At 47.9% G+C, this 14,020-nt stretch overlaps 2 protein-coding genes across 2 annotated transcripts in view; one reads left to right on the forward strand and one right to left on the reverse strand.

The window, feature by feature from the left end:
- The window catches only part of PSD2 (pleckstrin and Sec7 domain containing 2), a 74,095-nt gene extending 67,927 nt beyond the window's left edge, over positions 1-6,168 (forward strand). Inside the window, exons 13-15 of the mRNA XM_069104354.1 lie at positions 2,279-2,423; positions 3,740-3,883; positions 4,969-6,168. Of these exons, the coding sequence (XP_068960455.1) occupies positions 2,279-2,423; positions 3,740-3,883; positions 4,969-5,178 (499 nt within the window). The 3' untranslated portion in view covers positions 5,179-6,168. The remainder of the gene's footprint in view (positions 1-2,278; positions 2,424-3,739; positions 3,884-4,968) is intronic.
- A 4,603-nt stretch (positions 6,169-10,771) lies between these two features.
- The window catches only part of NRG2 (neuregulin 2), a 66,732-nt gene continuing 63,483 nt past the window's right edge, over positions 10,772-14,020 (reverse strand). Inside the window, exon 10 of the mRNA XM_069104355.1 lies at positions 10,772-12,861. Within this exon, the coding sequence (XP_068960456.1) occupies positions 12,192-12,861 (670 nt within the window). The 3' untranslated portion in view covers positions 10,772-12,191. The remainder of the gene's footprint in view (positions 12,862-14,020) is intronic.

Raw genomic sequence — 14,020 nt, forward strand, 5'->3', positions numbered from 1 at the left:
CATACAGCACAACCTAGGGCACACAGTTTTCTTGAAAAAAAAAAACACACAAAAAACTGGGGCAGCTAGGTGGTGCAGTGAGTAGGGCATGGGCTCTGGAGTCAGGAGGACCCGAGTTCAAATGTGACCTCAGACTTTTGATACACTTGCTACCTGTGTGGCCTTGGGCAAATTACCCTGCTTTACCCCCTCCAAAAATAGACCAAAAACAAACCTTCACAAATTTTTTTTAATATGGATGTCACTTTCCATTTACCTCGCCAACAAAAGAACCCTCCCACGTGACAAAGAAGTTTAAACAAACAAACATTGACCACGTCTGATAATGTCTGTTCCACTTGCAAACTAGTTACTGTACCTCCTGTGTTCTGAGAAATGGGAGGTGTGTGCCATGGCCAGTCCTCTGGGTCATCACTGGTGCCTGCAGTGATCGCATCCTTGTGTTATTTTGTGTTTATTTTCTTTTGCGTTATTGTGGTCATTGGGTATGTACAATTGTTCCCTTCTTTTCTTTACCTCATTCTGTATCCAGCTACACTGGCCTTCCCCTATTTCTCTGAATTCTTCATATCTTGGTTTCTTAACATACTTAATATACCATTACATTAATTTATTACAAAGGAGGTAGGTAGTGTGGGGCAGTGGAAACAGAACTGGCCCTGCTGCCTGGAAGAAGTGGGAACACCTACTTCTGTGACTACCGGTGGTGTGACCCTGAGTAAGTCACTGGTGTCCCAGACGGCTTCTAGAAGTTGCAGAGAAAGGGTCCACACCTGCATTGTTAGAGACTTCTCTACCAGGGACTCCCTGTTTCAATGAAGCTACAGGTTTAGTCCTTAGCCTTACAATCTGCTCAGTCTTACCTAACCGATATGAGTACCTGCTTTGTTTTTAGTGTTTTTGCCACACACACACACACACACACACACACACCCCACACACACTCACACTCCAGAGACCAGGGAACCCTTGGCACCCAGACAATGTCCTCCAGGAACCAGACTCCTCAGAGAGGTTTTGCTGCTTGTAAGTGATCTCAGAATGGAAGAGAATTTGGTGCCCTCAGTAGGTTGCCTGCGGCCTAATATGTTGATGCCCCTAGAGTCAGCCAACCTCCTCTTACAGATTAATAGATGTATTTTAGGAGTGTACTGCTAAATGTATAATAAATGGCTTTCTGAAAAGTACAGGGGACACACTTTCAAGCTTAATCTCCATTATTAACATTTTTTTCCCTTTGCTTTCTTAAGTCTAGGCAACCAGCAAAAATAAATCAAGCCCTGATTTATAGTGTTAGCTGATTTCTGAGGTGCTAATGCTCACACTGAAAATTTAACAGTCAACTCCAACACATCCTTTCATCTGAGCCCTGTGTAGCAGGGCCCAGCCCAGACTTCTCTTTCTGCCCCCCCACCCCCAAGCTGGGGTAGGAGGGCTGGGGCTTTTAAGCCCAGTATGCTCCAGGTTTCCTTCTCTCTTCTCCCTGTCTCCCCCCCACCCCACTTCAGCTGAAAGTGAAAAAATTCACTCTCTCTTCCACCCCTTCCCAACAATATTAGAATTGTTTTCCAGTAACTTCCTTTTGTAGAAGGCAGAACCCAACAGAAACCCCCGGGTGTGGAAAAATGGGTCATTGGCTCCTGGCTTTGGTAATAGTTTGCCTTACTTTGGTTCAAGCAACTGTAAAGTTACTTATAAACCACTGATATGTTGATATTGGAGTTGTATGGACCTAGCCTAACTCCTTTTCTTTACAGAGGAAACAGACCCAGAGGAGGAAGTAGCTTGCCATAGGTGATTTAGTGATAAACTGAGAAGATGAATTCAGTTCTCTCCCCTCCCACTCCAGAGTTATTTTACTTTTTGTCACCTCAGATCTTTATAAATAATATCATACTCTTAAATGAAGAGTAACTGTCAAATCCCTTTTGTAAAATAAAGCATACTCTCTTATAAGGATCAAAAGTGGCTTTCCCTAGTAAGAATTTGTTAGGAATTAGGGACACAGATACACACAATACAGAGAGAAAGAGAGGGAGAGAGAGGGGAGAGAGGGGGAGAGAGAGGGAGAGAGAGAGAGAGAGAGAGAGAGAGAGAGAGAGAGAGAGAGAGAGAAACTAAGTTGTTAGGGAGGCCAGAGTTTAGCTAGGATAGGTCCTAGAAGCAGGGCCACATCTGACCCTGCAGGAGGAAGTCCTGCTGAGTCTGGGGTCCCAGCACCACTCACAGAGACGATGTAAGAGAGCTGTGAGCAGGTAGTTCCTTTTCCTCACCCCAGGAGCAAGGAGGAGATGCTTTCCTGGATCCTTCGAATCAACCTGGTGGCTGCCATTTTCTCCGCCCCTGCCTTCCCAGCTGCTATCTGCTCAATGAAGAAGTTCTGTAGGCCCCTTCTGCCCTCCTCTACCACACGCCTGTGCCAGGTAAGGACCAAAACCTACCTCACCCCAGGGACTCCCCTTCTATTCCCTACAGAATCTAAGAGGCATAGAGAGGCTGGAAAGGAACCTTGAAGATCACCTTGGTAAGACCTCAGCATTTTCCAGATGGGAGGACTGAGGGTACATAGGCATGTCTTGCCCAAAACCACATATTGAATTAGTGGCAGAGCTAGGACTGAGACCCAGACCTCCTGATTGCAAACTCAAGTGCTACTCTCATAAGATGCATCTACTGAACGGTGTGTACTGGCCTTTGCTAGCCTCTTTGGCAAGGTGGGTCTTGTCCTCCAGGATCCAAGGACTGAGTTAGTTGAGACTATAAATTCCTATGTAGCTAAATGACAATCCAATCCAATCCAATGGCAAGCAGCATTTAAGATGCTACCAGGCCAATTCCCTAGGGAGAGTCTTGGCACTTCCTAGAAATGGGTTGGGGGCATTCCCAAAGAAAGCATCACCTCTAATCTATACCAGGGAGAGAGGTAAGGGCTTTTCTTTGTGACATCCTGTATTCTGGGTCCTTCTGACTGTTGTAGACCACAGGATTTACAAAGAAGACAATGTAATCTCCTTGGGTAGCCATCCAGACTGGTTAGGGCTTGGGAAATCTTTGAGCTCATGACTTTGATCCTATCTGCCCTTTTTTTCTCCCGATATGACCTGGGTGCTCCTGCCCTGGGGGGTGGGGAATGGGATTTTGCAAACTTCTCATCATTCCCAGTGATCAAATTGGGTCTGCATTGACACACACTGCCCACTGATGCATACATAACATCAGAGCCTGTCTGTGTCAGGGGGAGATTGTGTGTGTGTGTATGTATTTGTGTGTGTATGAGTCTATGTTGTGTGTGCATATATATATATTATATTGTGTGCTTAGATGCATGTGTAGTTTGTATGTGTGTGTCAGCTGAGATCCTTTGAAAATCCAAGTTGTCATTGGGAAAGACAGGGGGAATTGCAAGTGTGACTCTTTGACTCTATTCTGCACATTCTTGAAGTGGGTACCTGGTCGGACAGACTAACCCAGCATCCCTTATCCCTAGCTCCTTTCCCTTTGGCCAGATAGATCTGGTTGTCAGCACCACCAGCACTAAAACTCAGGGGAGATGGAGTGAATTGGGAATGGTAACATCACCTCATGCTAAGAGACCTTGGCTAGAGCATCCAGGTTCAGTTCTGCCACAGAAGCATGGGCAAGTCCATACCCCTTGCTGGGCCTCAGTCTCCCTATCTGTGAAATGGGAACAACCATCCCAAAGCAACAATTGTTGGTTATGGGGGGATCCCTTCTGCAGGAAGAACAGCTGAGGTCCCATGAAAACAAGATGAGGCAGATCATGGCTGAGCTCACAGAGCACAGGATGCACCCGGCTGAGAAAAATGCCAAGTCCAAGGAGGCAGAGGAGTACCGGCTGAAGGAGCATTATCTGACGTTCGAGGTGTGGACCACAGGGGAATGTTTGGGCATTTGGGATCAGTCCTGAGCTCAGTGCAGACCACAAGGGGAGAGCTGGGACCAGAGAGGCTGATTTTCCCTTTCACTAGCATTTCTTAGGTACCCACGATCACCTGGTTTATTCTTGGTGCTGGACAACCTTGGGCAAGTCATTGCGCCTTCCCTCTGTTGATGAGCTCCTTTCTATAACTTCTTTGCATATTGCCTCCCCCATTAGACTATGAGCTCCTTGAGGGCAGAAACTGTCTTTTGCCTTTTTTTTCAGATCCTCAGCTCTTAGTTCCTGGCACACAGTAGGTGCTTAATAAAGGCATATTGACTGACCAACAAAGGAACCCTGCACCCTTCTTGACATTAATCATAGAGATGATATTTGGAAAAGGTTAGCTTGGAAAGAAATCCAGTCAGTCAGACTTTACTAAGTGCCTACTATGGGTCAGGCTGACTGCCCTCAAGGAACTCACCTTCCAATGGGGGAGAAAACATGTAAAACATCACATGTGCAAAAGGGACCACGTGACAGAGATAGCAGGTGGTTGGGACTTGGCTCCGAGATCCCTCAGGGCCCAGGGGTGGGGGTGGGAGGCTCTAGTCAGTTATCTCTACTGATAGATTCTCCTTTTGGGTCAGAGTAACATGGATGATTGTAATGACCTTCTCTTTTGTGTACAATATTTCCATGCCCATCGTCTCATCGGTTCTTTATAATAACTTGTGAGAGTGGGTGGGGAGGAAGTCTCCCTGGCATTCCCAGAGGAAATCCTAGGTGGGCACATGGGCCCAAGATGGATTCTGTGAGAAGCCCCTTAGATGGAGTGCAGCTTGTATAACCCCCAGCCACAGAGCTTGGCCACAGTCCTGGGTCCGTGCAGGGCAGGGGTTATCATTCCACTTTACAGAAGCTCAGAGGGGGGACACAGTTTTCCCCAGGTCTCCTTATTTAGCAGAGGACTCTTAGTGACACAGCTGGCTTGAGTTCATTTGTCACATGTAGATCCCTACCCCCCCAGCTTCCCTGTGACCCACTTTCCTCTTCATCTGACCTCCCTCCCTCCCTCTTCTTCCCAGAAAAGCCGCTATGAGACATACATCCATCTCCTGTGTGTGAAGATCGAAGTGGGTTCCGATGACCTGGAGCAGATCGAGGCCAGGCTGGCCACAGTGGAGGCCGAGGACCTCTCCTTGAGGAAGACACACTCCAGCCCCTCCCTCAGCCAGGGCCATGGGCCCATGGCAGGTGGCTTGGTGCAAAGGAATGTTACAGAGCCCAGCACTTAACTGGGATGTGTGTACAGGCCACAGAAGCAGGGCCCCTGCTGGACTGCCCCATGGAGGTCAGGGGACATGGTTCTGCCCTGGACCCCCTATGGACTAAACCTCAGGGGGCAAGCCAAAGGGCTCCAGTCAGGGTCAGGGCCCAGGAGGCCAAGAAGTTGTCACTGTCAAGGTGTTGATCCTCTTCCCTACTCTGACATCTCCAGGTCCTCAACTCCCTCCTAGCCCCGAGAGAACTCCCTGTTGGGACCCTCTATCCCCACAGAGAGGTTTCTTATAAAGATGGGAATTTGCATCCCTGCCATAAAGTTCAAAGTTTTGGAGCTGAGGGACCTTGGCTCTTTCCAGGTACCCCTGCCCCCAAGTCTTCTCATTGAATTTATCCCTCTTCTCCCCACCCTTGTCCTATTCTCAGCCCCTCTCACTGTGGGAAGATCTTATCAAATCAAAAATGATCCTCCCTGTGCTACCTTCCCTTCTCAAAGAGAAGCAGCTACAGGTCTGTAGGCCACATGTAGCAGCTCCCTCCAAACCTCAGCCCACCCCCCCAGAACACACCCCACTCACCAGAGCTGGCCATCCCACTCCTATCGCAATAATTCAGGCCAAGTGACATTCCTGCCATGGTGTCAAGCCGTCCCTGCTTCACACCTGTGACTGTTCTGTCCCTATAGATAGGAAACACTATGGCCTTACACACACACACACACACACACACACACAACTTTCTAATGATGTGGGAGAAAGAGAGGAAAAAGAAACAAAAACACCAGATGGAAACCCTTTCTACAAGGATCTACCTGTTATCTTAGTGTTCCCTGAATGTGTCCAAAGGCCCAGGGCTCAGCATCTCCTCAGCGGTCTGGCACCTCGAGGGAGAGAGAGGCGGTCCTTGGGGCTGCTGGGACTGTCCCTCATTTGTTCCTGGGGCCACTCTGGCTTTAGCTGTGACACATACTACTTTACTATCCATGCTTTGGAAATAAATAGACAGAGCCGACATGTGTGTGTCTGTATGGCTGAGGCTGCTGCTTAGCCTGTCCCCCAAAGGATGGGGAGGCAGTGGGGGGTCCAGAGTGAAAGGGAATTGTGGAGGGAAGAGAAGGGATTTTTATTGCTGGCCTGTACTGTCCTCACTCTGCCCAGATCTCTGAGCCTCTGGGTGTGCAGGTTATCAGAGCAGGCCAGAAAAGAAAACAACTCAGTCCCTTGATTCTATTAGCTGAAGTGGAGGGTGGAGGTGGGGGAGGAATAGGCCTGTGTCACAGTGTTCTTGGGAGAAGGTGGAGTACCACGGTACATACTTAGCTGCAGGACTGCTTCTTTCATAGGATTTAGAAATTGTCAAGTTCCCTGTCTCATTTTACAAATGAGGAAAACTGAGGCCCACAGAGGGCAAAAATGAGGGGCTTTTCCAAGGTCATGTGGCAAGAAAATGGCAGCCCTAGGTATCCCATTCAAATGTTATGGCTAGAGTCCAAATTTGAACAAGGGAGGCCTGGCTAACATTCAGTCTCCAGAAAAAAAACAAAAAAGAAATTTGTAACATATGTGATCACTAAATTAGCACTCTTCAAGACCTGCAATTATTAGCACCTCAAGTGGGTGGCTGATAGCTGCTTTAGTAAGTTCAGTTAACAAGCAAGCCCTTTCTCTGTTTTTTTTCTTTTTTTTTCCTTTCTTTTTGGTAACTGACTAATAATATAATCTGGCTCATGTTAAAATAAGGCATATTGGACTCCATTCAGCTGTAACATATGCATGAACTGGAGGAAGAAAGAAAGAAAGAGAATGAGCCAACCTTGCAACTACATATAAGTCCTGGTGCTTTTCTCAGTCCATCAACCTTTTATGTATTCACGCATGTGTTGGTGTATGTGTAGAAAGCGTCAGCTTTTGGTTTTCCACTTTGAAATCATCCATGGCGGGTTTTTAATACTAGACACTTCTGGTTACTCCTTTTGGTGAATAATCTGTGTTTAGGAATTGGCCATGTTGTCCTGAACCAAAGCTGGTCAGAAGTGGATTGGGAATGTTGTGTTTTTTGGGGTGTGACACAGACTTCTCTGCTCCCTTCTGTCAGTGTTGATAACAGGGCAGCTGGGAGGCACCATAGTGCACAGAGCACCAGACCTAGGGTCAGGTAGACTCATCTTCTGAGTTCAAATGCGGTCTCAGACACTAGATGTGTGACCCTGGGCGAGTCACTTAACCCTGTTTGCCTCGGATGATAAAATAATAAACAGCATTTACATAGTGCAACACGTGCTTCATGTGTTAATTTGTTGATCTTCCTAGAAACACTGAGGGAGGTGCTATTAATATTCCATTTGACAGATGAGGAACTAGAGGCACAGAGAGGTTAACTGACTTGTCCAGGGCCACACGGCTAGGAAGTATCTTGAGACAAGATTTGAATTCTTGTCTTCCTGATTACAAATCCTGTGTTCTAGGTACTGCACCCCCCTCACTGCCTCAATATGCAATCAGGATATGCTGTGCTAACACACATGTCCACTGAGGGTTAAGAGAATAGACTGGACAGATGTGTTTCCTCATACAAATCAGCGTGGACAGCAGTGACCTCTGCCAGTAGGCTGCCCTCGGGAGCCTTGGGGTTAGTGACAGTTTCTAAAATTGTCCCGTCTAAGGACAGTCCTGGGGTAACTGCTGATATCCAGCAGACAGCTGGGAAACTCCCCAGTGGCAGCTCTTGGGGCCATAGGGAGGGAACTACGGGGAAAGGAAGAGCCCTGGATGGTAGGATGTCGTCTGTCACCTCCTTGTGGGGGCAGGGGCCGTGTGGGCAGACTGACCCTTGAAACAATCTTAAATATTCAAGGGTGCCCTGGAGTCGGACATCAGGCTGTCGAGAAAGAGTCTAAAAATAAGCAAAGAGTGGGAGGAATGTTGAGCGATTTGGGGAGAAAGAAACATGGGGTTGGGGAAGCAATCAGACAGAGACACAACTCTGGGAGGCCCTGGGTCTTGAAAAGACACAACTGTGGCCCAAAGCTCCCCCAGCTTCCCACAATTCCCAACTGTGTGGCCCCGGACACGTCATGTGACCCCTCTGTGCCTCGGTTTCCCTCATCTGTCAAATGGGGATAATAATAGCACCTCCCTCACAGGGTTGCTATGAAGATCAAGTTGGCCTGTGTAAAGTACTTTGGGCAGCACTGTATAAATGATCACTATTGTTATTATTCCCATAACTTTTCTATTAACACTAACAGAAGGGAACAGGGCCCAGGTTCCTTGTTTTCAGGCCTCCTCATTAATGAAAAGATTGGTTTCCCTTACTGAGACAAAAGTGAAGAATGAGTATGGTGGTGATGGCACTTTCTGTTAATGACTGAGAAAGGGCAGAGGGATCCATGTGCGAGAAAAATGCCATATTGACCAAATCCTCTGCCCATCCCATCCTAGAAATGGTTGAGTTCTTTTGGAGTCAGTGGTACAGGGAATGAGCATTGACCTTGGAGCCACAGGGCCCTGGGTTCAAATCCTGCCTCTGATGTTACTGCCTATGGGATGCTGGGCAAGTCACCACCTCTCTGGGTTACAGTGTCTTCATAAAATGAGGTTGTTGGACAAGAAGGTCCCTTTCAGATCTAGCTCTATATGGATGTCTCCTGTTCTTATTTTTCTGGACTATTTCCCGATGTATCTTGGACATCAGATGAGGATATGAGGGTATGTCATCCAATACAAACTTCAGAACTTGCTAGCAAGCAAGGGTGAGCATTTAAGCACATGAATGGAATAAAGGGATGGTAGGAAATCCCTACCATCATCCCTACAGATGAAACTGAAGCCCAAGAAGGTTACCAACTTGTCCAGGGTCAAATAGGGAGTGAGCTTGAGGTGGGATTTTTGAACCCCTGACTTGGCTGGCTCTAAAGCCTGTGTTCTTTCCACTTTAGTGTTAACTGAAAAACAAAATGAAGTGTCACTTAATGGAGGTAGGTCATCTGTGGGTATATTTAAAAGTCAAATCAGCTGTTTCTTAAATTTTCCTTCACTACCCACCACAATTCTTGAAAGCAAAAAGCCAAATGAAAATACAAATATAGAGCAGTCATGTGGGTTCATTCTGAATTGAATATTTGAATTCAAACTTGTTTTCCTTCCTACCCTCCGAATTTCTAGGAAGCGAAAGATCACACAGGAGAACCAAAATGAGGTTAAGATATCAGTGGATTCATTAAAAGGTTTCTCAGAGCTAGTTGGGGTCCTTCTGGAGCTTGGTCATTTGAGGTTAAATGGTGGTCTCTGATAGAACTTGTTTCCAGCAAGTAGAAATGTCAAATGAAGGCAACAGACATGGTCATAGAATGACCAAAGGGCTTATTGAGTTGATTGGCCCAGAGGTCAGAGGGGTGTCTCTAAGTCCAAGCTAAGGTATGGGGGGATTTCTTGACCTTTAGCTGCTGCTACCCAGATATTTTCATACAAGGGGAGTGGTCGGATAAGGACGGAGATGGAGTCATGGAGATGCCAGCAATTTCACTGCCATTATAGTGGTTACGGAAGCATTTTCCTCAGCCCTCCCAACTATTAAACCTAGTGCCTTTGCCTTCTTTCCTGTATTGAGGGAACCCAGGCTGCACATGGCTCATATACAAGCTGGCCTTTATAAACGAAGAATCACGGGCATACACCCTGGTATGTAAAGGATTATGCAAAACCTAGGGCATTTCCTGAACTCTTAGTTAGAACTGGGTAGGAGTGAGGATGTCGTTTATATAGGTCAGGGTAGCACTAGGATCCCCTGGCTTCCAGCTCAGTGCTTTTCTGTTATACCTGGTCACATTAAAGTCTGGGCATTGGAGCAAAGTGAGAGCTGAATGGGAGGCAGAAATCTGCTTCCTCTGTATCCACAATCACAGACAAAGGAGAGCTGCAGATTGGAATTGGTCCTTGTAGATGCCTGGGGATGGAGGTTGGGGTGGGGGGAGGGAGGACAGGGAGAGTGTTTGGGGGGATAGGAAGGGGGTGGAGAAGAGGCAACCCACAAACTGTAGTCGTCAGAGTACAGGTAGTCCTGGCAGGAAGAGGAAGTTCTGTTGGCCACTTTGCATGTGCAGAATGTGAAAGTAACCCTGGGAGACTTTGGATGTCACAGCATCAATCCTAGTACCCCCTCTCCTGTTCCTCCCCCCAATGCCAGGAACTCACCCTTCATCTTTGCCCCTACAATCCATCCTGGGAACCATTCCATGCTCTCCAGGCCCACGTTCCAGGCGGAGGGATATGCGTCAGCACATTGGCCCTGTTCCTCTACACCACAAGGGACATCTTGTAAATACCTTCTCACTGAGGCTGTTGCCAAAGGCAGGCATTGGAAGCAGGGGTGGGAGTGTGTGTGTGTGGGGGGGGGGGGGGAAGAGAGTGTTCTCTGGTCCCCTGGAGTGTGTGTGTGTTGGCTTGCATGTGTGGTTTCTCTACTGAGGTGCTTCCTTAACCCGAGCACCCGCTCTACTCCAGCCTAGACCTCCCTCCCCTCCAACCTCCCCCACCACCCCCTGCCAACCTGGAGACTGGATAAACACACTAGACTGGTGAGTTATTTTGATTTTTATTTATAATATAAAAAAGTTCAAGTGTTCAACAGTCAAGAGTTCAGACATTCAGACAATCTGGGGCAGATTTCTCCTTGGTTTATGTTTGTTTTTTTTTACAATAACTTTATGAGGAATTAGCTGATTTTTTTTTTTGGTCAGACCCAATTATTTTTTTGTAGGGGAGAAGAAGTTGGAAGGATGGGTTGGGGGTTGGGAGAAGGAATTGGGGGGAGGAGGGAAGGGGATTAGTTAGTTACTTTATTGCTAAAAGGTAAAATCAAATACACTGTCAATTGTGTCTTCTCAATCACAGCCTCACCATGCATCCAATCTACAGTATCTGAAATGCAGGACATGCAGGCGTAAAAGAGAAAAGGCGAACCATGTAAACGAGGTGCTGCAGAGAACTGAGGGGAGCCCTGGAGAGACCTCCCTCGGGCAGGGGGGAGGTGGGTGGACCCCGTCATCCCACCGCAGCTCTGGCTCTCCCTGACCTAGGATGCATTGCTGGGCTAACCCCTGGGTCCTGGACACAGTGGATGGGGAGGGGTATCCTCTTTCCAAGGCCACCCCTGCCAGAGGTGGAGAGGGATGGGGGGAAGCCCTCCACTTTGGCCAGTCTGACTCTCCTCTCCTAACCCTGTCACACCCAGCCTCTCGAAGTCTCAAAAATGGACATCTTTGCTTTTATTCTTCTAGTCTCTAGAACCCAAGTTCTTATTTTCTGGGAAGGGATCCCACGGGATGTAGAATTTCCCACCCAATATCTGGGGGGGGGAGAGAAATGATTTGATTGCTTCCCTCCCCCCCAACTTTCCCTTCTCCACATGCCAAAATTAGATTCCAGAAAAAGATGAGTTTAAGACCACCTAGGAAAGCCATCTCTGACTCTCTTCACTGTGGCTAGTTCCTGTTCCTTCTTTTATTTTTCCAGTCTGGGAGTGGGGTGGGCATCATCTCTGGGTGGGGAAGGGAAGGAAAGAAGAGGCAAGATGGTGGGTTTGGGGTGGCCAGAGCCGATCACTAACCTGTTGGACAGCGGAGGTGGCCACAGCCTTCTCTCCAGGAGCTCCATATTAGCGTACAGCAAAAAGGCACCACATATAGGTTTCTATTAAATAGTCAAAAAATTGGCCCATCTCTCCTTTTTTTTTTGTTTCTTTTTTTTTTCCGAAGCTGTAAATCAAGATGTTACATATAAATAGAGTTTCCTATAAAAAAGTCTTTGCTATTAGCTATTATAAGACAACTTTTGCTAAAATGAAAATAAAACATTTTGTTATATTTTTCCTTTTATATAAAATAAAAATATTTTTATTTCTTTTTTTCTTTCCAAGTGTGTGGTTTTTGTTCTCCTTAAAGATACAGGGAGCAGAAGGAGGGAAATGAGAAGGGGATGGGGGGAGGGAGGGAGGAGGATGAGGTGGGGAAGGGGAGGAAGGGGAGGTCCTAGAGGGGAGCGGAATCTTGTTTCCCCCGTGGGTGTGTGATACGGCTGTGTCTGCTCTCTTGGGTGCTGTGTCTGTCTAAGGAGTAATAAGTCCTGCTGTCCACTGGCTGGTACAGCGGGGGGGAGTCTGTGCCCAACATGTCCGAAGTGTGGATGCTGAGAAAAGGGGTGCACTCGGCCACCAGCTCCTCATCTGATTCACTGTAGGAGGCACTGCTGAGTGAGAAGGAGTCCCGGACGGCCCGCGCCCGCTGGGCCATGTGCCCATTCAGTCTGGATTTCCTCCACCGCCGATGACCTGTGGATGTTCTCTTGGGCGGTTCAAGGGTGGGCGCGCACTCCTGCGTGGTCTCATATTCATCATCCTCGGTGATTCGGAAGGGGCTGGCAGGCAGACTTCCCATGCTGTCGTGGGAGCAGCCCCTGCGGGGCGGGTAGTAGCTGTCGTAGCTACGTTGCATGTCAGAGGCAGGGGCCACAGTGGCAGGCGAGTGACGCAGGAGGGGCTGCTGCTCAGCCAGACGGAAACTGATGGGTGCAGCTGGGGGGAGTGAGACAGCGTGGGCTGAGTTGGGCGAGGTGATCTCGAAGGTGGGCACCTGCGTGGCCAGGGAATAGTGGAAGTCGACAGGCGAGAGGCGGGCAGGTGTGGTGAGAGCTGACACATACCTGAGAAGAGAGGTAAGAGGCAGCTAGGGTCCTCAGGAGCCAACCCAGCCCTTCCCTAGATTAGCAATGAGGCCCCTGGACAGAGGCAGAAATGAGCTAGGGTGCGGGCTGGGCACGCCAGAGGAGAGGCTCCTGGGGACTTTAAAGTAGCACCTCAGAGCTGGAAGAACTTTTAGAAGCAATTCCTTTTGAGTCCCCACCCAGTGCCCTATAAGATCCCCAAGAGCTACTGCAGGGGAACTCATTACCACACAAGGTCCGTGTATTCTGCAGGATAGCTCTAGTTATTAGAAAGTTCTTTGTCGCACTGAGCCCAAACCTGCCCCCCTTTCCTACTCTGTCACCTTCCACCCACTGGTCCTCACTGTGACTGCTGGAGTCACTCAAAATCTAATCCCTCCCTTATTTAAATCTCCAAAGCCAGGCATCATGTCCTCCCTAGGAGGTAGAGCACGATATGGGCCCATGACATGACACACAGAGCCTGGACATACTCCAGGTTGTCAGAATCCAATTTAGAGAATGACGCCCCGAATTTCACCTTTATGCAAACCTCACAAAAGTGGAAATCCGTTTCTTTTCCCAGCGTCTCACCTTGCACACCCTTCCCCTAGACAGGTGGGAACCTGTTACTGGACACATCTGGTAGGAGAGGAGGCTAATTAAGCCCAAGGCAAGTCTCAAATACATATTTCTAAGAGCCAAGTAGGGAAAAGGAAGGATGGTTTCCTTGTTACTCTATGTTACACAGGAGCTTGAGAGCATTTTTAAAGTAACAGAGCCAAGCCACCATTTCCTAATCACCTAATTCTAGAGCTGGAAGGGACCTTAGCTTTTAGTTTCAGGACGTGCAGGATCCCCTGATCGTTTTCAGTTATACTTTTGTCTCAGCAATCATGCTCCATGCACCTTCCTTTTTACCTTGCTCCTACTGTTGTCTATGCTCTGACCAGAAAATCTCAGAATTGAAGCATGATGCCTAACTTATTCCATAACCTTAGGCAAATCACTTAACCTCTTTGGGACTCATTATACCCAGTTGTGAAATGGGGATGACAATCTGCCTATTACACAGGGGTACTTACCCCACAAGGTGTTGTGAAACTGATTGAGACCTTGTTTGTTGAAACACCAGATACAAAGAAGGGTTTGCTGTTAT

The sequence above is a fragment of the Petaurus breviceps genome, unplaced genomic scaffold (genome assembly GCF_028583685.1).
Source record: "Petaurus breviceps papuanus isolate PSGF00001 unplaced genomic scaffold, PetGlider_PUasm1.0 685, whole genome shotgun sequence".
NCBI classification, from domain to species: Eukaryota; Metazoa; Chordata; class Mammalia; order Diprotodontia; family Petauridae; genus Petaurus; species Petaurus breviceps.